Source organism: Myodes glareolus, chromosome 27, assembly GCF_982192425.1.
Source record: "Myodes glareolus chromosome 27, mMyoGla1.1, whole genome shotgun sequence".
NCBI classification, from domain to species: Eukaryota; Metazoa; Chordata; class Mammalia; order Rodentia; family Cricetidae; genus Myodes; species Myodes glareolus.
This window is the reverse complement of record NC_142052.1, coordinates 4,273,143-4,298,059: the sequence shown is the minus strand read 5'-3', so window position 1 is coordinate 4,298,059 and position 24,917 is coordinate 4,273,143. Positions and strand designations below refer to the sequence as shown.

Genomic DNA, 24,917 nt, shown 5'->3' with positions numbered 1-24,917 from the left:
TACTAATGATGTTATGATAGATGGACACATTGCCAAACTGCCTTCTAGAAATGTTCCAATCTTTAGACTGCTCTCAGCCTTGTCCACAGAAGCTTCTTTTTAAATGGGTAAAGGTTAGTAGAGACAATCATAGTAGTCAAAACAAAGATCATAAGTTGTTAAGCTTTATGAGGCCCTGAATTTGTGATCACCATCTTCACTTTCAGGATCAGAGACCGCCATGGCAAAGTGTGTAGGAACAGTTTAAGAACTGAAGATGGGAAGGACTATGCGTGCTGACTTCTGAGGGTGACATGGCTGATGAGATTATGTAAATGTCCAGTAGTGCTGGCTATCTGCACACTCTACACACACACACACACACACACACACACACACACACACATATCAATGGAGGAAAGGTAGTATCGAGAAGAAAGAAAGACTGAGCATGGGTCCTAGTAGGTAAAGGAGGTAACTGGGATGCCTATTTTACAGTGCTCTCATAGGGAGAACAGACATCAGTAACACTCTTTATTTAGTTGAATAACTCAGATTCATTTAGGAGTTAAATAGAGAGGAAGAGCAGAAACAAACCAATACAAGATTGCTGTCATTTTGGCCAATACTTATTACATGGATGTGTGTGTGTGTGTGTGTGTGTGTGTGTGTGTGTGTGTGTGTGTGTGTGTGTCTTCCAACCATTTGTCATCACTTCTAGAGAAACAGAAACAATGAGATTTAGTGTCCTTTATCGAGAAAAGATAATTTACTGGTATCCCTTGTCTCCCATTAACCAACACTTTAGTACACTGAAAACTAATTCCCTTGTTCATCATGGTTACGCATGAATAAGAACCAAGAAGACAGCATGAGAGCTCATGCTCCAGTCTTAACATGAAATCCTCATAAAGGTAGAAGGAGAAAGAAAGGCTGGGTATGAGTTAAGAATCATGAAACTTGCCAGCTGAAATTTGACTAGAGTCTCTGCAGAGCCACAATTGTCTCTAAGCAATAGGCTAAATTCATGCACAGATGAATTCAGATAAAATGCAAATAATCAACATTGTAAACATGTGTATGCTAGTAACATTTTGGAAATATAACAAGATATATTTCAAAATATATATGTGTGTGCATATATATACATATATATATATACATATATACATGTAACAACAATTAATGTAAAAAGAGGCCATGAAATACAAGAAGAACAGAGGATTTGTGTGGGAGAGTTTAGAGGGAGGAAAGAGAAGGAAAATATGTTGTAATTAAATGACAATCTCAAATATTAGATTGTATTCCTGAAAAGACTCATTATTGATTTTTTTTATTATTTCTGATACCTTTTTCTTGTTGATACTGAAGACAAAATCGCTAAATGTACATCAATTTCTGGTAAAGATGTCAACTTTTCTGCTATTTCACATTTATCTTTGTGTTTAATATTTTACAGTGTATGCTTTCCATTTTTTATTGTTTTATTCAATGATAGTCTTCTGATTTGTTTGTATTTTTCAAGACAGGGTTTCTTGGTGTAACTAGGTGCCTGTCCTAGAACTAGCTCTGTAGACCAGGCTGGTCTTGAACTCACCCAGATCTCCCTACCACAGCCTCCCGAGTGCTGGTACTAATGGTGTGTGCCACCACCACCCAGCTTTCAATGATAGCCTTAAAAGAAGAAAATATTCAAAAATTTGCTCATGGCTTATTTCACCTACTTTAATAATATACATAATTATATAACATTTTAGGTTTATGTGCATGAGGAACTATAACGTCTAAACCCACTGTATATAAAAGGAAATACAGTGTGCTTAACTCATCTACACAACAGTAGATCTTTTCTAAGTCAATGCAGGGCATACAGGGTAGTTTAGATATGTAGGTTATCTTCATAGTTAAATAGTTTTCTTTTAGTAATATTCTATTTTTGGCAGAGACTGCTCTTTCATTTCCCAGCTGCCCAGACCCAAAATAATCACACAGAAACTAAATTATTATAATACTGTTTGACCTATTAGCTCATGCTTCATATTGGTTAGCTCTTATATCTTGAATTAACTTATTTCTATTAATCCATCCTGATGGCATTGGAGGTTTCGGTGTGTCATACAGTACATCCCTTTGTCCCATAAGCTTGACTGGTTCATTGCAGTGAATCCTAAGTCCTTAGTCTGATTCAGGTTCTCTGGGTTTTGGTACGCCATCCTCAATGGATCCTCACCCGAGCTCCTCTAGGGTATCTTGTGTATTGGAGATCTTGTGGGTATCGTCCTGCAGGATCTGTCCCTTCACGAGCTCTAGCAGGACCTAGAAGTGGTAGATGCTAGGGTGGGCTTACCCAAGGCCTGGTTGCGGGTGTTGGTGTTAGCCAGGCAGGTCAGATCTAGCCACTTGGGCCACCCACCTGGGTGCCTTGGCAGTCAAACCCCCTACATGCACGCCTTCAGGGTAGGTTCATTCTTGTTAATGGTGAGGGGTGACGAAGGCCCTAGTTCCTGAGTGGAGGCACCATCTCTCTTGCTGCAGTGGTCAGCGAAAAACAAGATCAGCTTTCCTATGGCAGTGAAGGGCAGGACTGGCTTAGTATAGCCTTGTGGTTTTATCTGATGATCCCTAAGACCTCCTGAGATGACATTGGCCACAGACAACCAACACAGACCCTAGCTGTGGCTGGATCATGGACTCAAACGAGGTCCAAGGTAGAACTTTAGGCCCAGATGACATCTGGCTCTGGGTGGGAGGAACGGTCACCCTGTTGAGGATGGTTCCACCCATTGTGTGTCGACACTACCAAGGCCTCAGGTTGTGGCCCCAACCCTGGGCCTCTATGTGACCATTAGCGACTGTGCTAGACCTGGACCTAAGGTCAGAACCCCAGTCAAAATAGGATCACAGACCCTAACATGGTCCTTAGCAGCAGCTAGGTCTGGGTGTCACCACTGCTACCAGCAGCATGATCCTAAGATATGAACTTGGCCCCTGATCTTTGGTGTCTTCATGGGCTGCGGTGGTAAAAGGAACAGTGAGTACCAGCACAGACTCAGACTGCAATGGGGCCATGGACCCTGGCATGGCCCTCAGATGCAGGTTGGGCCCAGATGTCTCCATGTCATTGAATAGCAGCACAGGCCATTCAGACATGGATGACTCCTGGTCTTTGGACCCCAACCTGGACTCAGGTGACTGGTTTGACCCTGGGCTTCTTCATGATGCTTGGAGGTAAGCAGAGTCATGTATGTCAATCATCAGTCTCCACCCTGGCTGCTACAGGACCTCATACCCAGACATGGCCCTTGGCAGCAGCCTGAGCCTGAATGGTACCCTGTTCTGGGTGCTAGCACAGGCCACCGATATCTGTATGGCCCCTATTGTGTGTGGCATAGCCCTGTCATTTTTTTCCTTTATTACTAAAGTTACAAAATGTTATAATATGCATTTTAACATATTTTTAATTAGATTTATTTGATCTGGACATTTTAAAATAATTTATTTTATATCGCATGATAATTTCAAGAAGTGTCTTAAGGTTATTAGACCACCTCTGAAAACAGTGACTCTCTTCCATTAGTCAGTGTGTTTGCTTCTGCTCTTTAGTTAGGGTAGATGTTGTTTGCAGGAATAGTGTTCTGTGTGCTCAGCTTTGGACAAGGATTGCTTGATCCTTTTAAAGGAATGTGAGTTTCTGTAGGTGTCTCTTGTTGCTGATAGAAGGCCCCAGGTATTCTTAGAACAGGAGAGGAAAGGCAAACACAGCATTCGGAACAAGTGCTCTGCTGATTTCATCACAGGAAGAATCTTAGTCTACCATGGGGTTTACTGTCGTCCAGCGTGGGGCTTTATTCAGATTATTTGAGCTTTGAGTAAAACCTTTCTCTCTTTAAGCAGGATGTAATATTCTCTATTTCCCAAACATTGCCTAGAGTTGACCCCAGTTATTATATGTTATAATACTACATGTTTCATGCACCAAACCTCCCAAATACTCCACACATATTGTTTTACAGACATCTAAATTATTCCAGTGGCTGGTGACAGTGAACATAGCAAGAATTATAAAACCTAAGGTGGAGATGTTCCTCGCTACCATTAAAAGTAAATTGATCTCAGGAAATAATGGCTATTTAAATTTTGATTATCAAAATGTGCTGGGTATGGAAAATTAATGTGGACCGAAGCTTTGGCATCTTCCCTCCTTTAAGCTACTGTTCACACCTTAGTTTGTACAACCTCTCAGAATGTGTAGTCTTTAGAAACCGTTTTCAGATGCTAGTAGCAGCTGTTTTCTTTCTTTTTGAGAATGGCTTTGACTCAGCAACTTTTAATCCTTCAGTTAAAGGATGGCTGTGGAAGAACATTCTGAGCATAGATGTTGTGACCACTTTCATCCTTCAATTAAAAAAAAAACTCTGCATCAACAATAGCAGTAAACAAAGAATGCAATCTAAGGGACCAAAATTACTTTTCGGTAAATTGGTTATATTGCTTCCCCAGAAGAATAACAGCTCTTAATCTGGAAGAGGATAGAATAGAAGGACAAGACATGACTTCATGAAGTCTGTTGTCAGTGGGATATTTTGCCATCTGATAAAGAAAAAGAGTCACACAAAATCTAATCAATCATTATGTTGGTTAAAATAAATGAGCTACTATACCACATTAATGGAGTCTATACCCATATGTATATGAGAAAATAATGGAATTCATTTGCATTATTGAAAATGGAAGCCTTTATATTTACTTCAAAATCTAGAAATTAAAAATGGTCAACTATACCACAACAAAACAAAACACTCTGAATTTTTGTTTTTGCAATTTTCTGAGCAGCATTAGGTCCCTGTGCATTGTTCAAATCAATTCACTCAAATGGACTGCTTAGTGATTTAATGGACATGACTTGAACTGTGAGGCATTTATATTCAGGAAAATAAGTTCAACTCATCAGATTAGCTTTACATTATCTTCAAAACATGAGGAGAGGAGGGAGAGGACCTGGATCCCTCTTCTGCTTCCTCCTTCTTCTAGACTTGATCACCATGCTTGCATAACATCAAGACAACACAACAGCCCCTTCTTGATCCTCCAATGTGAGCTAGAGAAAAAACGAAAGAAGAATCAGTGTCAGACAAATAAAAGTACCCACAGAGTCCCCATTGAGTATGTATACGTGTCCCAAGGCCTTCATTAAACTCCCTGCCTACCTCTGTTGACATGAGAGCCAAGTGACAACTTTGCTTAAAGCGTTCCTGTTCTTTACAGAAGCTCTCTCCGCCAAGGAGAGAGAAGTGGGAACTAGTCTCCATGAAGATAATAGAGCTGTCTTGAGCTCCCTTGAACTCTGAGTGCTATTTAATTAAAACCAGTAAATTTGGAGGACTATAATTTTAGGGCAGTGATGAATGTCAATACTTAAGCATTTTTGTTATATTTGAGAAACTAATTTTTCATGGATAGCTATTGGAACAAACTGCCTACTTCATTTCATGAATTATATTACTGAGAATAAGACCATTATAGTAACTTTTGCATACTAAAATATTTTTGCACACCTCACTTAAAGCGGTGATCTTAAAGTGATAATCTTCTTTAGAAAGCATTTAGCTTTTCATACATAGGACAAATTTGCAAAATCTGAAGGATATTTTTAGGTAGATTATCGATGTTAGTTCCATATGACATTTCTTTATTGCCAGAATGCTGAAAGTACAGCCTGCTGCTAGCCATCACATCTAAACCCAGTATTTTATGGGCTAGTTTTTAAGGTCTTCAAAATAATTACCTCTTTAGAAATGTCTCTTGGTATTCATATTAGTGTGTGTGTTCGTGTGTGTGAGAGAGAGAGCCAGAGAGACAGAGACCAGAGACACACACACACAGAGTATCTATCTAGATAGATAGATATAGATGATATAGATGATATAGATATAGATATAGATATAGATAGATATAGATATATCAAGCTTTTCCTGACTAGTACGGAATGCACTTTGTAGACTAGGCTGATCTCAACCTTGTGGTCTTGTCTCTGTCTTCTCAGTGCTGGAAAACAGTCATGACTATAGTGATAATTCATTTGAATTTTAACAAATAAAGCTTGCCTGAAGTTCAGAGAGTAAAACAGCTGCACTGTGTAGCCTTACAGACCAGGCAGTGAAGACACATACCTTAAATCCCAGTAGCCATGTTAGTTTGCCATAGAAACTGGGGATAGTGGTGCACGCCTTTAATCCCAGAATTAGAGAGGAATATAAGATAGGAGGAGACAGCTCTCACACACAGTCTCATTCTGAGATTCCAGGAGGCAGGATCAACATTTCAGACTGAGGCAGAGGTAAGAGCCAGTAGCTGGCTGTTTTGCTTTTCTGACCCCAGTTTCTGTTTCTGGGTTTTTATTAATTATATTACAATGAATCATCATGGGTAGCAAAGTTCTTATTTACAATTTATCTTCCAGTCAATACAAATCTTTGTTACTCTGTATTTAAGGTGTTTAATATTGGTAACCAAAAATGGACAGATTTTCAATTACATTCAGGCGATAGAACAAGGGGAATTTGAGATGTAATACCTGTTCTAATGCTCTGACTAAATGGTCTTCAGATGTCAACACAATACATTTTTCTGAATGTAATTTCTGTGATAATTCATATCTAATATAATCCAATATTACAGATTTTATGTATAATTTCAAGTCCTCTATGAATTCAATTAGAATTAATTTCACCTCATTTTGAACACATTATTGAATCCATTTTTCAAATCTAATTCTGATCCTGGTGATTTGAGATGATTTGTGTTTTAGAAACATTTATATACAATATGGCAGGATATCAAATTTATCTCATTGCACGTGGGGTTCAGATTAAAGGAAAATAGCTCTAATTATAAAGGAAAATTTAGACTACTCATATTACATATAACACTTTACACTTATGTGCTTGTACCTACAGGAAGGAAACCATGTGGAAATACAATTGAGAAAACAATAAAATAAAATTTTTAAAAAGAAAAATGAAATGGAAGAGACAACATGCTTTATTCACATGATACTTGCATAAATAAATGTATGCTTTTAGATGTGATTTATGGATATGTAGTTATAAATTCTGAAGGAATAGAGTTCGAAAAATGAACTCTTTTTATAACCTTGGGAATCTGTTCTATAGAGAAGTTCTCTCCCTCAGTAAAACCTACACTGCACCTTAGAACCACCCTGAAATACAGAAAGGTCCCCGGTATTTGATTCACTGAGACTCTTCAGCTTTGAAACCGGTAGATAAAACTCCTGTAACTTAAGCCGAAGCTTCTGCCCTGCATAGCCTGTCATGCTCCAGAAGCGTGATGCAGTCAAAGTCACGGCAGGAGAGAGAGTGCATTTTCCAAGATATCTTTTTCTCCTCGTAGTTAACTCCCTTTGTTTTGCATTGCACCAGGTTCCAGGAAAATAGAAGAAATCGGAGAGAGCCTGGAGGATTCTGGGTCCTGGTAGTGCAAGACACGGGAGAGAGCCTGGAGGATTCTGGGTCCTGGGGCTTATGTGGCAGCTTCCGTCCATTAGTGTGCCTCATCCAGTGGGAGACAAAACTGACCATCTATCCTTTGTAGAATTTCCGTTCTCTGCAGGGCTCCTCAGACAAACCTTTTATCCACTCCTTCTTACATTTCTACAGCAGCAGTTTCATGATGATCAGCATTCTTTATCTGGAGACTTTTTGTTGGAATTCAGCTGCCTTTCAGACATCTTTTTTCCCCTGACATAAGTCCAGTTAAGATTGTTCCAGGTCACATGAGTGTATTGTTTTACCTTCATGCATTTTAGTACATTTTCAATTTATGCTACTTTCTAAATAAAAGCCTACTATGCTATTGAACAAAACTCTTTATTTCCCATAAATAAGCAAGTTGTCTACAATGGTAGGCAAGCAATTCTATATAGAGCCTATAGTTTCCCCGGGGAGTTGATGCATTCATCCAGAAGGAATGTACTACTGCTGTTCCTAACAGTAGTGTGTCCCCATTTGCTTCTTTGCTTGTACTTCTGTATAAATATCCATTTATTTCAAGATTATGAATATAATGAATAACTTTTCCACATGAGAAAAAGGTATTAAATAAGACTATAATGAGATTGTGCCTCCTGATACTATTTACTTACTTTGACATACATGGAGAGCAAAAATAAAATATGTAGATCAAAGATCTAGCCACTGTCTTGCTTCAGTATCTCAGATTCTGACACATTATCTTACTAATTGAAAATACTTTAGATTGCTTACTAAAATCAAAATAATTCCTTTGAAAGTCCAGGATAGAGAAACAATAAATACATTCCCTTTAACATGGTCAATGTTTTACACACAATACATTTGGATTATTTTGTGAAAAGCAAATGGAATTATGTTAATTATAAATATTATCTACCACCAGCAGAGATGTAGTAAGCTCAAGAACTTCAGACAAAAGTCATTCTAAACTCAAGACTGATGCATTTGTAAGAAGAGAAGAAGACACAAATACAAGGAGAAAAGGCTGTGAAGCTAATGCTTCAGAAGGAATTCTAGGAGGCACCAGAAACCACAAAGGCATAGGAGGATCTCCCTGTATCCCAGAAGGGACAGGGATGCTGCTGTCTGAGGAGAAGAGGAAACGGGAGGACTATATCAGATGAAGGGGGTACAGAAGGTCTCTGTGAATTCTTCTGAGGCCTCGGAGGCAGAACTAAAGGCATCATGGTGCGAGGAAAGAATCGTCTAGGCAGAGGAAATGACAAATGGAGAAAATAATGGCCAAGGTACTTCACGGTGGCAAACTGGTGGAGAACAGGAGTGTTGGGAGTACAGACAATCCAAGCCTGTTCAATTCTCATGCTCTTGAAATTCAATTTTCTTGAAGCCTTTCAATGGTGTCTTTCAGAAGTGTCTACACAGGTGGGAATGGATCATTGGTTCTCAACATTTCCTAATGCTGTGACCCTATCATACAACTCCTCATACTGTGGTGACCCTCAACCCTAAAATTATTTTCAATGCTACTCCAAAACTGTAATTTGGCTACTGTTATGAATTTTAATGTAAATATCTCTGTTTTCATACGGTCTTGGGTGACACTTGTGACAGAATCACTTGACTCCCCAAGTGGTCATGAATCACAGGTTGGGAACCACTAATATGAACGAAAGGTTAAAGGTATTGTACAACCTTGAGTGACTCCAAGTGAAAGAGACAGAGGTGGGTAGGTGGAAGGACACTTTAGCTTTATCTGTTTCTGCTCTTCCCTTGATCCAATTTACTATGTAAGTAACGAAGGCTTTTTTAATGCCTGTACAAATTTACAGAATGATGTAAATAGAGATTGCTCATTCATTTTCCACATCCCCCGACAGTAACAATCACAGAGAAACTATATTAATTATAAAAGTGTTTGGTCTATTAGCTCAGGCTTCTTAGTAACTAACTCTTACATCTTAAATTAACCAATTTCTATTATTTTCTATTTTACCACGAGATTCATGGTTTTTTACCTCTTGCTTCTTGGGCAGCTAGATGGTGTCTCCCTGACTCAGCCTTCTTTCTCTCTGTACCTTTGTTTTGACTTCCTGCCTAGCTATATTCTGACCCGTCATAGGCCAAAGCAGGTTCTTTCTTAACCAATGATAATAAAACATATCCATAGCATACAGAGGGGAATCCCACATCATCTCATATTTTCTGTCTAAATAAAAAGGAATATTTTAACATTAACAAAGAAAATTACATATAATAAAATAGGTTTCAAGCAACAATTACAGTTACAATGCTGCTTTGTGAGTCTACATTCTCATATTTAATTTTTCTTTTATCATAACTAAGGAAAACTATAACTATCTGTCTTCGACTCTGTCAAAGACCCCAGAAGGATATAATATCAAACAGGAAGTGCATTGTAAGCAACTTCCAAAACTTGAGAATTGACAGAGATATCTCACTGCCTGGATAGTCACCCAAAGCTCTTCTGTAATATTGGAGCATCCATCTTCAGCCTACAGGCCTATAGTGTCTGGTAGACTGATTTCCATGATGCAGAAAATTTGAAAGGCTGTTTTGCCTATATTGGCAGTTTTTCAGTCATTTATCCGTGTCCTACAGAACGTCTGACAGACTTTTTCATGAAACAGAAAACCTAAAGGACCATCCTGTCTTTTGGAAAACTCAGCAGTCACTTTTCTGTAGGGCCTGCATGTCTAGTTCATACAGCATATCATCAAGCAGTCCAGGCAAGAGCAGTTTCTTGTCCAAATGACTAATCTAATCACATTGAAGGCCAATTCCATGAGTTTCTTCAATGCCCATCAACCTCTCTGAAGTAATTGGTGCTGCCTGAAGGAGCTGTGTCTCACTGTCGAGAAAAATCTAAGTTCTTAAACCCTTTAAATGCTATACTCTGTAGGTTTTTGAAGTGTTGTAGATTATCAATGTAACTGAAATACATCTCTGTAGATCTAAAAAAACCTAACCAACATGACTAGAAGTTTGACTATTATAAATGACTATTAATCTGTAATTTTAATTATACATTATATTTTTTAATGAGCTATATAAATATAATGCCTTAATGAAGAGTAGAAATATACTCATAACAAAATTTGAAAGAGAGCAAGGAAGGATATATGGGAGAGTTTGGAGGGAGGAAAGCGCAAGGGGACATGATGTAATTATATTATGATCTCAAAATAAAAAAGAAATAATTAAAATATTGAATCACTGCTGCTTTGCACTGCTCCTTGGCACACCACTAATCTTTCTTCTCCCCCCTTCACACACAAGACTATATATCTACCATGCATAGTTGAAAAGCTCTGAGTTCCAAGTCAAGAACCATATTCTGGAACATGTAATGAATGCCTCAAACATTAACTCAACTCTATAACCTAAAATGAAAGAAACAAACCATAAAAAAGATTAAAATGTGATTTCCATGAATAGCTCTCTGTAGGACGGTGCACTGAAATGTACATATAAAATCTATCCTTTAGTTAACAGAGATGTTGAGTTAAGGATTGTTACATAGATTACTATTTTTGCTTGTTTTCATGCTTATAATTTGAATCTAATGTGAGCAATAACATCTAATGTTTCATTATTTTGAATAAAATTATGATAAACATTTTAGTGAGTATTGGCATCTGCCCAGAATAGACGTGTCATAGAAAATATTTTGAAAGTAAATGCCATAGTAACTAAATCATTACAAAATGATATAATGCACTTAATGATTTACTGATTAATTACTATTGTCAGTGCTATATATTATATATGTACTATGGTTGACCATATGCCCTGGTGAATTAATCTCACTTATACTCAATAGATGAACTACTGAAGAAGCAGACATTCAAGTTAGCAATTCTGAAGTGGTCTATGACATGTTGGGGTAACAATGACATGATGATGAAACAACCCATTAATGGAGGGATGAAATCATCGCAGAGGTGGCATCCTGAAAGAGGCAGTGTGCTACACATCAGGCAAGAATGAATGAATAAGAATCCTTAAAGAAAAATCATATAAAATGTACCAGAGCATGAAATATCACACACAGTATATCATAAGAGGTCATGGGGAATTAACTTTGAATCATAGTCCACAATGTAGAAGGCCTTACAAGCTAAGTTAGGTGGTGTTAGGGTCAAGTGAGTAAATTGATGATAATTAAATAAGTAAATAAATAAAAAGGATCTACCTCTGGCAGTCTATGTGCCTACTTTAGGATACAAATGAATTTCCCTCAGCTGAAGGGTCCCTCCTTCAGATGGTGCCCAGACTGAGATTGCCACTCAAGCTGTATTAGAACACCCTCCTTAGGAGAGGCCTGCCTTTGCTTAGGGTGAAGTGGTGCTGTTCTCCAGCCTTTTGGATACTTCTTACTTTCGTTTTGTGTAAAGCTTTCACACAGGAAAAGTGCAAACATAGAATAAATACCATATTTGCAATTTTATGTAACATACATCCCCTGGATTCTTGTCTCTTTATTCTTGCAAATTAGGCTAGAAAATCATAGAAATTGCCAAGCAACATTTGGTGGAGAGAAGACCCCAGGGAATAGTTAGCTTCTCTAATAAACATATTTTTTCACTAATATCCAAATGTGTATGACTAAAGCAGAAGAGACCTTTTTGGAGATATTTGCATGTCATTATCTCAAATGGATAAATCTAGTGAAAATTAATAGGTAACTTGATAAAATAATCAAACATTTTGGGTAAAATATAAAAGATGTTTCTAATGATTTAAAACATATTTTGTATGTAAAGATTTCTAAACTTGCAGACAGACCTACAGTCGTCTTCTGAAAAGCAAACAAGGAAATGAATTTCCATTTGTTCTATGAAATATTATTTTTATTTACCATTTCCTGTAAGTGTGAGGACTTAGAGAAACATTTATTTATAAATTTGTAGTCTTTTGAAGATTTCACATCTTCAAGGGAAAATATACTATGTTTATGATTTTATAATGCATAAAATACGTTAGTGAAACCTTGAACTCAGCAGTCAGACACACAAACTCTTTATGTCCTTTGTCTCTTCAATTTCAATTCAAAAATTCCCAAACATCTATTTATATCAAATGAAAGCGATCTATCTTTATTTCCAGTTCTCTTACCAACTGTACTGTTGACAAAAGAAATAACATTTTAAACATAGCCTAACATAGGAATCCCAATTGAAGTTAGTTAAAAATATATCCTGAAAATTTATTTTTATTGCGGATCTATACTTGGGGTGATTTGCAAGTTGAATATGAAACAGTGAAAGAAACTGAAGAAAATAGCAGGGGATTCTTTCAGAGCTGATGAGAGGAAAGTAGCAGATCTCATCCTGTGAAATCCTGGAAAGTCATATATGGGGAACACTAGCACTTATTCAAAATGAAATAATATTGATAGTAATCAGAACACTGGGGACCTTGTGTTTGAGTATACAGTGCTAACATAATCAAGCCAATGCCAACGTTCATGCCTAATTGTTAAACCAACAATATTCCTAATGGAGAAGTCACTCTTGATCAATAAAAATGATCACTATGGCTCATTCTCTATTCTATTCTAGCCTTATATTTTTTCTCTAATTGTCAGCCGTGTACATAGACTTCATGAAATTCATCTTTCTCTTCTTCAGAAATTTGTAATAGCTTTGATTTTCACCTAAATTTTTATGCAAATTTAACTGACTACTCAATACCCATTATGCAGAGATTCAATTGTGTTATAAATTTCCTGATAATTTGATTATCCTGTGATCTAGTAAAGAAAATTTGAAGACTGAAATCCTATAAAGCAATGAAATGATTCCCAGTTATATCAGAGTCTATCTAATGCTTGAAGAAATCTATGCTTCTTTAAAGCTTAAAAATCACTGTCTTTGATGGATCAGACAACTGTACCAAATTCTCACCATTTCCACAGATTTCAATCATCTCTTTCCTTTAAATCATTTAAAATTTTTATTATTAGCGTTTAGTATTATTGGTGACTGATTTTGCGTTGAGTATTCCAAGAAATATTCTCTTCATGTTCACTGACAGCTATGTGTTCCTTAACTTCCTGCCAACATAGTCTCTTTCATTCTCTCAGTTTTTTATATAGAATGCAAAGAAAAGGTACAATCTCAAAGGAACTACAGTTCAGAAGTCAAGCTGGGATGCTTTGCATGTTAAACTGTGGGTCTGGAATAAAGGTGAGGGAAAGATTTGTACCGCATGTTATGAGTTCAGTAAGATCAAAGCACTTTTAGCTGATTACATGCAAATTAAATGGGTGTTGTGAACTTTTTTATTTAATGTTGAATTTCAAAGAGTCTCACATCTAAGAAAATGATTAGGTTTCAATGAATGTATAAATTACAAGAAATTCCATGTAGTACTTGGAACATACATATTTATATGCTATATAATATTATATACACATGTTCAACATGATATACAGTACACAAGGTGGAAAGCAATCAAGGATCTACCATCAACTTCTAGCATACACACACACACACACACATGCATGGATGCCTGCATGTACTGATGTGTACACACATGTGAACATGCATACACACATGCGCACACACTATATGCATAAAAATCTCAAATCATTAAAATTAATATAAATTAAACTGATTATCAATATATCAATATATGAAAAAGACACTTTTTAAGCTTGAAATCTGTATGAACTTTCAGGAGAAAAGAAGACACAGATAATATTGTTCAGGTAGGTAATAGGCAAGGAATTACTGTCAGGCAGATTTTTATTAAAAGTCTAATGATCTGCAATATGCAAAACTAATTTATGTAACAAGATTGTTATTTCTAGGAAAAGGACATAAGAATGTGCTAAAAATGACCATGGAATGTCTAAAGATGGTATCTTCTGCCCTCAGCAGTAATATCACCAGCATCACCCAGACTCTTCCCTGACCTAAAACTGCCTCAAATGCTAAAGAATCTGATTTTTTTCTTAAATTCATGCTAATTAATAAATATCTCAATCTCTACCAACATGTGCCTCTCTATATTCTACCATGTCACTACTATGTATATCAAGAAATAATCTTCTATTATAAGAGATAAAAAATGTATATGAAGAAAGTAGCCAAACTTTCTGAAATCAAAAGTTTAACCTTATAAAAGACTTTGGTGAACTTTGACGTTGTGCCAGACAATGGGCCAGGACCTAAGAATGCAAAGATAACACGAGAAAGATACAGTGCTACATAATGTCACCCGTTCTCGCTGTAGAAGACAGATTAGCAAAGGGGGGGTGTTTCAGAAGTCACAATGCCACAAAAGGTACGTGAAGGCATTACAAAAGTGGTCTTCGCAACAGCAAGAAGCAGCCAAATTTATTTTTAAAACAAAGGTTGTCCCAGAGGTCTGCCTTTGCAGATGGAGTAAAAGCTGTATTTAAACAGTCATAGAATCTTTACATGAACTAGGCCCAAAACTTGATGGAAATTATCTGTAGGCATTGCCTCTCCTTGCACCAACATAAACATCACGAAATTCAAATTCTGAAATTTCTGACTTGCCTTGTGTCCCAAGGGCCTTGTTTTAATTTCTGATTATCTTAAAGAATCCGCATTCTCTTATCTCACCTGAGATACTAACCTTACAGATGTAGAAAGAAAGAGCTATTGCAGGCATGTTGTCACCTTGACCTATGAAAGGATGAGGGATGGAGACAGTATGCTCCATGAACCTGCAGTAGGCAGAGTAGTGTCCCCTGTGAAAGAATTCCACATCTAATCACAAGAGCCTCGATGTGAGAGTTGCGGTTTGGAAAACTGAAGAGGAGTTGAATACGGATCGCTAATTGCTAAATCAGCTAAGTCTAAAAGTAGATTTCTATGGAGGGTCTGGTGTAATCACAGTGAGTTCTGGAAAGGGGAAGAACCAGTGTGATTGGTTGCAAGAAGGATACTGGAGGGGGTCATGTTTTAGATAGAGAACCAGGAGATGTTGAACCACAGGACATAGGCAATTCCAAACAGCAGCAAATTAAAGAGATCAGAATGCCCAACCATAACTTTTGGAAAGAGCAGACGCTAGCATTTGAACTGTAGACCTGAGGATGTTCTGTGTCAGAACGTGTGTGCTGCTGTAAACAACCTTATCGGCGTTACTTACTTGCAGGAGTGACAGAAAACAAAAAGAAATGCTCAGCTTAACCTAGGTATCAAAAGAGCCCTTATCTGAGTATCTACTGAGCTGCTAAGGTTCCCTATTAAAGAAGGCAACATGCCTGTACATATCTGACACAAAATACAGAAGAGATAAAGATTTTTAACAGAAAGATAGAATTTTAACGTCTGTTGAGTTGTTGAGTGTTCTGTCCACTTCTAGTTATAAAGGTGAACTAACAATATATACTTACTAGGATAAGGACTTTAAAGTCACAAAGACATGGATCAAATCACAACCCTATCCTTACTGATAATGTATTTAGATATGAGGTGCTCTATTTCCTCATCTATTCAAAATGAATAGAGTTCTTTTTATTTTTAAAACAATCTTACTTTACATACCAATCCCAGTTCCCTCTCCAACCCCCCCTCCTGCTCTCCACACTTCCTCACATCCACTCCTCAGAGAGGGTGAAGCCTCCAATGGAGAGTCAACATTGTCTGTCACATCATTTGAGGCAGGACAAAGGCTCTCCCACCTATATCTAGGCTGAGCAAGGTATCCATCCATAGGAAGTGGGCTCCAAAAAGCCAGTTCATGCACTGGGGATAAATACTGATTCCACTGGTGGTGGCCTCACAAACTGCCCAAGCCACACAACTTTCATCCATATTCAGAGGGTCTAGTGTGGTCTTGTGTAGGTTCACCAGATGTCAATACCACTAGCTCGGGTCAACTGTTTCTGTAGGTTTCCCTATCATGGTCTTGGCCCCTTTGCTCTTATCACTCCTTCCTCTCTATGGCTGTACTCTAGGAATGTGGCCCAGTGCTTAACTGTGGATCTCTTCATCTGTTTCCATTGGTTCCTGGATGAAGATTCTATGATGACAATTAACATAATCATCAATCTGATCACAGGGGAAGGGTATTTTAGGTACCCTGTCCACTATCGCTTAGACTTCTAGATGGGGTCATCCTTGTTGATTCCTGGGAATTTCTCTAGTGCCTGGTTTCTCTCTAACCCATAATGGCTCCCTCTTACAAGGTATCTCTTTTCTTGCTCTTCCTCCATGTCCTTCACCCAACTCGATCTGCCCAATCCCTCAGGTAGCAAATTCTTCATCTAGGATTCATAGGACCAAACCTTGAGAAAAAGATTATATGTAAAAGATTATTGAGAGAATCAGTCTAAAAAAGACTGTTACAGAGTAAGTAAGGTAGGAAAGGAGGTGATTTCAGGTCAATTCCTAGCTTCAGTAAGATCTTGCAAGGGAGCCTCAGGACGGATATTCTGTCTGTGATTTCCTTGGTAGTAGAGAAGGCAGGCCAGGTTCTCCCACTCTCTTGGGTAGCATTTGGCAAACACACCCCGGGAGAGATGTTAACTTCCAGGTGGTACCTCCTGGGTTTTAAGTCTGAAGCAGAAATCATCCAGCAGTTATATGTATTCTTTCAAAAAGGGACATAATACATGAAGAAATGTATTCTGAAGACAGGACCTGTGGCAGCTAGATTACAAAAACCTAAAGTTGTGTGTGTGTGTGTGTGTGTGTGTTCACATTGATGTAGGACTCCGTGTCTGGAAACCAAAATCAGTCTAAGGTGTTGCTCTCAACTCTTCTCTTCATTATTGTTTTGAGACAGGACAACGTCACTGAACGTGAAGTTCGTGAATTAGACTGAACTGGCAGGATCTTCCTATTTCCATACCAGAGGCACAAACACTAGGGTTACAGGCACACACCTTTTACACAGGTCCAGGGGATCTGAGCTCAGGAGTTCACACTTTTACAACAGGTGCTTTACCAACTGAACTCCTTCTACAACCTCGAGTATCTTTATTTCGTATGTTTAGTGTGATGCTCCACATATAGAAAACTGTTATGAATTGTTTCTTACAATACACATAAAATCCAAAAAAACAGTAAAGAAAGCCAAAGATAAATAAGGGAACATGCAGGGCTTCCAGAAGTGAAAGCAATCAAACTGGTGGAAAGTTTACAGTTGTGAGACCACAAAAGAGTGGTGTCCCCTGTAGTATTGTTAACATAGCCAACTTGAGACTGACAATTATTTGCTTTCACTTTTTAAAAAATTTATTCTGCTTAAAAAGCAAACCAATCAAGCCGGGCGGTGGTGGCACATGCCTTTAATCCCAGCACTCGGGAGGCAGAGGCAGATGGATCTCTGTGAGTTTGAGGCCAGCCTAGTCTATAAGAGCTAGTTTCAAGACAGCCTCCAAAAGCTACAGAGAAACCCTGTCTTGAAAAACAAAAAACAAAAAAAAGCTAACCAATCAACAAAAATTTGTTAATTGATGATAGTAAATTTGTTGAAAATGTCATCTACATCTCCACCTCAACAAACCTGAACACCTCAATAATAGTTGTAATTCTTTTCTATAGAAAACCATTCAATCACTGTCTTTGCTTCCTTTATTCCCTATATTTGACAATACCTTCATTACCACAGCTCCTTAAACCTTTAAAGTATGTTCACGATTCTTAGAATAACCTTGTCATATATATTCCACCACCTTTTTACAAGTGACAGAATTAGTTAATGTCTCTGATTATTTAAATGGCTTAGTGAAGGTTGCACAGAAAAACCCATATTTAAATTTCCAAAGACCAAGATTGAGATTGCCACACAGTTCACTTTAATTCTGTATGACCTGAAGTCTGGTCAGAAGACCAGAAAACATACTGTAATTGGAAGAGAGAAAATTCCCTAATGACCTATTGAAAACGTCCATCAAAGGAAGTGGGCCTCAAGTCAAATCAGACATTGGTTGGTTACTCCCATAAACTTTGTGCCACCATTGCCCTAGCATACTTTGCAGGCTGGACAGCATTGTAGTTCAGTGTTTGCATCTGCGTTGGTATTTGTGTTCCTCTTTCGGTAGCCTGAAGAGAACCTTACAGCACCAAAGACACTAGAATGTAGGGGTGCAGGTTCTACGCAGGCACCACCTCCACCTCTCAATATTCCATTGGTTGCATGGGTACTTGCTGTCTATTGATGGAGAGCAAACTATTGTCTTAGAAACATCCTGGGTTGGTTGGTTATTTCCATGGCACTCCTTTAGATAACAACTCAATCGTATGTAACCCAGTCCCAGTTCTGGAAACTTTGTTTGGAACAAGAGAAGGCTAGTTGGTACCTCATTTACCCCATTATTTGGAGAATTTATTTTGATCGCCTTCATATATTTTAGGAAGTTTCCACTGTACTAGATTTCCATACCACCCCACAAATGACGCTCAGTTCTTGTTCTCCCTCTCACACTCCCTCCCTTAACTCTCTCCTTTCCTTCTCACTATCTGGTCTCTGCAACCTACAGTCCCCCCAACAATAAAATCCATATTATATTCTGTTTTCTCCTCCTAGGGAGTTCTCTCTGTCCTCCCTAGCCTTTTCCTCTAAACCTAACCTCTCTGGATTTATAGGTTATAGCTTGATTATCATTTATATAACAGTTAATATCCACATGTAAGTGAATACATGCCATATTTATCCTTTTTGGTTTGGGTCAGAGAGGAGAGCAATAAGAATGCTTTATATACATTTATGAAAAATTTAATTTAGCAATTAAAATTAATAAAAAATAACTAAAGAGTTCTGTAAATCTAAAACCAAGTAGAAAAGATGTAAGTTTTGTTACGGAAATATGACATATTTATCTAGATACAAAGAAAATTTCGATAAAATCTGAAACCTATTTGTAACAAAAATTCCTGGTGAAATTTTTGTAGGTGAAAAGTCATTATTCAAGTTTTAACAGCTTTGCTTATGCTCTCTTAAGTACAAAACATAAACAATTCTTTTTGCCACTTTTCTGATAACTCACAATAGCTAAAAGAGGGCCTGTGTCCTCACTGGCCAGGTCGACTTATTTAGCACCTCAGCTATGAGCAGTCTAGGAACCCCTGCTTCAGAAATTGTCTTAGTCCCCAAGCTGTTCAACCGTGGTTTGCCATTGTAGTTGTGTTTGAGATTATAATTGCAGCATTTCCCTTTTCTTTCTCCAAACCCTCCTTTATATCAGATGAATTTCTTCAAATCCATGTCTTCTTCCTTCACTAATTGTTATTACATGCATATGAGCATATGCATACACAAATATATTCTTAATACAACACATTCAATCCAAAGGGGGAAGAAATATTGAGGGGCTGGGAATGCATCTTGGTGACACAGCACTTACCTAGCATGAATGCATGAATGGGAATCCCATATATGGCAGTTCTATTGAGCTTTAGCATGCTGGGTTTCATGGTCTAAGTTGATGAGGATGACTGACCAGGTCGCTTCTTCAAGAAGGCACCAGATCTTATTACAGATGGTTATGAGCCACTACGTGGTTGCTGGGAATTGAATTCAGGACCTTTAGAAGAGCAGACGGTGCTCTTAACAGCTGAGTAATCTCTCCAGCGGGTATAAGGCATTAAATTAGAAACTTAGCATTAATATAGGTATATATGTATATATGTATGTATACTGACATAGATGATACATATATCAGCATGTCAATGAATTAATAATATATATTTACAATATATGTTGTATATATACATAATACAATAATATAATATAAAAACCATATATATACATATATGTATATATATGGTGTTTAGAGACCAGGTGTCTTTGTGTAGCTTTGGAGCCTGTCCTGGAACTAGCTCTTGTAGACCAGGCTGGCCTCAGACTCACAGAGATTTTCCTGCCTCTGCCTCCCACGTGTTGGAATTTAAGGTGTGCACCACCACTCTACAGCTCAATAAGACTTCTAAAGAACACAGAAATAATCACTATAAGAAAGAGCCAACCCCTCCCTTTGCCCTCGCCTCTCACCCTGAGAGGCATAAAGTCATATAGTTAGATTTTATTGATGGCATATGGCCATGGCTCATAAAATGGTCAAAATATTTGTTGCGATGTCACAGAGTTGGTGAGAACATCCCAGCTGCACTTCAGAGAAAGCTTACAAAAAACCTATCGCCAGGCCAGGGAGACTTGGTAAAGCTTACTAAATTCTTCACATCACTTGCTAGAAAGCCAACCACAGACCACATCCTAGAGCAGGCATAAAATGTCTGCACCACTGCTCGACCTTCCACTAACAAAGCTTAGCCTTGTGTCAATTGATAACTGTCACAGTTAGCTTCCTATTGCGGTGACAGAGCACTTGGACCAAAAGCAACTTGGAGAGAAGGGAGTTTAATTCAATTCACAGTGCACCCTTGAGGAAAATTAGGGCAGAAACTCAAGACAGGAACCTGGAGGCAGAGACCAAAACATAGGCCACAAAGGATCACGGTTTGCTATCTATGGCTGGCTCAGTGTGCCTTCTTATTCTGCTCAGAACCACCTACCCTGACTTGTGTGACTCCCAGTGAGTTGGACCCTCTCACCCTTCCACATCAATCATTAATCAAAAAATACCCTGCAGACTTGCCTAGAGGCAATGGCAGAGGAGTTTACTCCACTGCCGTTCCTTCCCAAAGAAAACTATACCTTGTGTCAAGTTGAGAAACAAAAACAAAACAAAACAACTAACTAGAATAACAAGAGAAAAATGTTTTAAGATTCTGATCCTAATATCAGGATACAAGGCTGTAGCACAAATAATAAAATCCCAAAGATGGATATTGGGGTTCAACCTGAAGTTCACAAGAGCAAAGCAGCCAGTCACTGCCTCTTCCATCTACCTCAAACAAAACCGAAATGGCGAGCCTGCCTCTCCGAATTCTCAGAATGAGAGTAAGCCTGGGACCTGTTTCCTCCTGTCTTATACTCTTCTCTAGGACTGAGACCAAAGGTGTGTGCCACTACTGCCCGGCTTCTATGGCTAATAAGTATGGCGTCTGGGATTAAAGGCGTATGCCACCACTTCCTGGTCCGTATGGCTGACCAGTGTGGCTGTTTTACTCTCTGATCTTCAGGCAAGCTTTATTTATTAAAACAGAAATGACATGTTACTACCCAAGGCAAAATCGAGTGGAGTGGGAGCTGAGGAGCCGTGGACTGACATAGAGCTCCATGATACTGCTGGCTTAAGGATACTGTGAGGGATTTTCTTAGGGAAAGCAGCTGCTCTGTTTTTCCTTTCTCCCACAGAAGGAGCAGACCTAAGTGTAGGGTCACAGTCTGCTGAGTGCTGGGATGACACTGACAGGTTACACAGGTAAGGGATGAGTTCAATGCAGTGACTGAGAGGAGGCGTGCGGACAAGGCAGGGGGTCTGAATGGGTGGAATTATTGGCACTTTGGTTAGATGCAAAACTGTGTAAACTATTTAAACGTGACTTCGTGAACTCCGTCTCTTCCTGAGCCTCCTTTCCCTCACCTGTAAAGAAGTGTATAATACAAACAGAAGAATAAGTAACATACAATTGGAACCTCAGCTATGGCTTACACACTGATAGTTACTTGTAACTGATGTTATGCAAATGCAGATTCTGTACACTATCAGTATCCACTTAGAGTGGGTTGTGTAACTCTGGGTGAGACTGGGCTGTCAGTGGAAATCTCAGGACTCCTGAGCACTCTCTGAGGCCAAGACAGGACCCCCACTCCCCAGTCAGAGCCTACTTCCTGGATTTCCATTTCCTCAAATGGAAAAGAGACAATGTTAAGCAATTTCATCCCTTTTAAAGACCTTCAGTTCTGACCCGATTTGCTGTCTTCTGCCCCGGATGGATGGATGGATAGATAGATAGATAGATAGATAGATAGATAGATAGATAGATAGATAGATAGATGATAGATGGACAGATAAAGAGTGAAGGAAAGAAGAAGGAAAGTGGCAAGCAAAGGGTACCATACAAGCGCTTTCCAAGCCTTGCCTGCTTTTCTGCTCGCTGCATCATGCCCCAATCGGTACTGTTAACCATATTTAGAAAGAAGCAAACTGAGAAAGGTCCTGGAAAGCAGCAGAGGCTGGATTCAAACCCCCTAGGTTGTGTTTGGGTGTTGGAAGTCTGTTGAGCTGCAGCGTTTCCCTCCCACACTCTACCCCAGACATCTTAACTGCTCTGACTTCCACACTGATTTCCAAAGATGAGTGGGTGAGTGAGTTTTTCTTTTTCTTTTGTTCCTTTATATTTTTTTTTGTCTGAAACACATTATTTCAAAGTTAAGCAAATGCAATTTAACTTACAGGAGCTTAAAAAGATCACTTAACGTTTCCCAGGGGACATCAACAGCCCTCAGCCTCTGAGCCCTGCTTAGCTTTCTTCCCGGGTGACAGGAAAGAAAAGCAGCTAGAGACAGTCCAGGGAGCTGAGTTTGTACTCCACCTAAAGCCCTCTTGCCTTTTCTGTAGAGTGGGGCTGCTCGTCAGATGATATCAAGGCTTAGACCCCAGGTACAGGATTGACTCCTGTTCAAGTTAAACTATCCATCATTTTAAAAAGTGAACATTTTATTTTTTTCATATTTTATTTAAAAGTTTACTTTTTATTTTACATATCAACCCCAGTTCCCCATCCCTCTCCTTCTCCCATTTTCTCCTTCCCAACCCCCATCCACTCCTCACCGTGGGAGAGGCCTCCTTAAGGAGTCAACAAGGTCTGGCTACCAACTTGAGGTAAGACCAAGCCCACCCGACGATCCCCAAGTCAAGGCTGAACAAGGTATTCCACCACAGGGAATGGGTTCCAAAGAGCCTGGGACAGAACCTGGGGCCACCGCCTATGCAGTCCATTTCTACATCGAGGCTCTCATTCTCATTATGACCCCCTCCCCTCATCGACCCTCTCCACTTTTCCACTAGGGCAGGTGCGGTCCACACTGACTCCTCTCAAACCGCTTAAGTTTCTGTCCCAGGGGACTCGTGGCCTTGGTCTCCAGATGCTGTTTCTCATTCTTCTCGCTACCAGGACGACCAGACTCCTTGCTCTAACTTTCCCCTGGCGGAGGGGGACTTCTGAGAACTTTGCGAGGAATTTAAGACTGTTCAAAGCGAAGCGAGCCAGCAGTGAAGTCTAGCTCTGACTGCCAGGTCGTCTGCAGTCCCACGCTAGGACCTTGAACTCCGGCTTTCCGGTGGCGGTGGCGGGATGGAGCCCCAGCAGGCTGGCGCCGCCGCAGATGGGCCACCAGGCACCGGGCTCGCCATCGGGTCCCTGGATTTCTGCTGCATCAGTTCTGGAGTGTGAGCAAGTCGCGGTGTCTTGCGGGCGAGGGAAGCTGAAAGCAGGTCCAGTCTGGTCTCCTGGCTCTCCTCGCCCGCCTGCCCACGCCTGGCCCCGGCTCTCCTCCTTCCCGGCTCCCGCCTCCTCCTGCAGGCTGCGGGGCGGCCCGGGGCCTGCCTCTCTCTCTCTCCGCCTTCACTACCGGGTCAAGCCGCGGAGGGAGGGAGACGGCGACGAAGCCCTCGCTGGCGCTCCACCCGGTGCGCGCGCCTCCTCCCTGGGCTCGCATCCCTCCTCCCCGCCCGCTCGCATCCTGCCAATACAGTACAACTAGTCCACGCGCACACACACACGCGCTCCCCGCCGCTGCCACTGCAGCTGCCATGGATATCGGCTAACAACACAGAGGCCGGCGAGCGCGCGCGCGCTCCCACTCGCAGCACGCAGGAGTGGCCCCCGGCATCCCTACCCTGCTCCCCACCCCCACGCCACCCGCTCACCAGCTCGGCCACAGCTCGCGCTGGCTCGGCCGCCCGCCGCCACCTCCGCTAACGCCGCCAACGCCACCACAGCTTCCTCCCGCTGCGGGGCCACAGCCTTGAGTGTCATTCAAGGGACAGCACAACCTCACCCAGGCTCTCCTACCTCTGTCCCTCTCATCCACCCTCCCCCTTCCTCCGCCACACTCCATCCAAAGAAGAGGGAAAGCGCGGAGCAGAGGGGGAGAAAGGCAAAGTCTGCCACCCTCATCCCTTGGCCCCCTGGCTCCTCCATCCCGATTTTGACTCCCGAACCCTCTTCCCCTCAGGACCCTCAGGAACTGAGGCTACTCACCCTACTGCCATGTCCAAAAGCTTGAAAAAGAAAAGCCACTGGACTAGCAAAGTCCACGAGAGTGTCATTGGCAGGAACCCGGAGGGCCAGCTGGGCTTTGAACTGAAGGGGGGCGCCGAAAACGGACAGTTCCCCTACCTGGGGGAGGTGAAGCCAGGCAAGGTGGCCTATGAAAGCGGCAGCAAGTTGGTATCCGAGGAGCTGCTACTGGAGGTGAACGAGACCCCCGTGGCGGGGCTCACCATCAGGGACGTTCTAGCCGTGATCAAACACTGCAAGGACCCACTCCGGCTCAAGTGCGTCAAGCAAG

At 40.2% G+C, this 24,917-nt stretch overlaps 1 protein-coding gene and 1 long non-coding RNA gene across 8 annotated transcripts in view; one reads left to right on the top strand and one right to left on the bottom strand.

The window, feature by feature from the left end:
- Positions 1-398: 398 nt before the first annotated feature.
- On the bottom strand, positions 399-24,746 carry LOC146889324 (uncharacterized). Its single transcript, XR_015000103.2, has 3 exons — positions 24,608-24,746; positions 4,978-5,077; positions 399-4,569 (listed from the first exon to the last, which is right to left on the bottom strand). It is a non-coding gene; the product is annotated as an uncharacterized LOC146889324 (long non-coding RNA).
- The window catches only part of Magi2 (membrane associated guanylate kinase, WW and PDZ domain containing 2), a 1,336,576-nt gene continuing 1,336,275 nt past the window's right edge, over positions 24,617-24,917 (top strand). For all 7 annotated transcript variants that reach the window (XM_085684178.2, XM_085684177.2, XM_085684176.2 and 4 more), the window contains exon 1: positions 24,617-24,917. In XM_085684178.2, the coding sequence (XP_085540304.2) occupies positions 24,617-24,917 (301 nt within the window).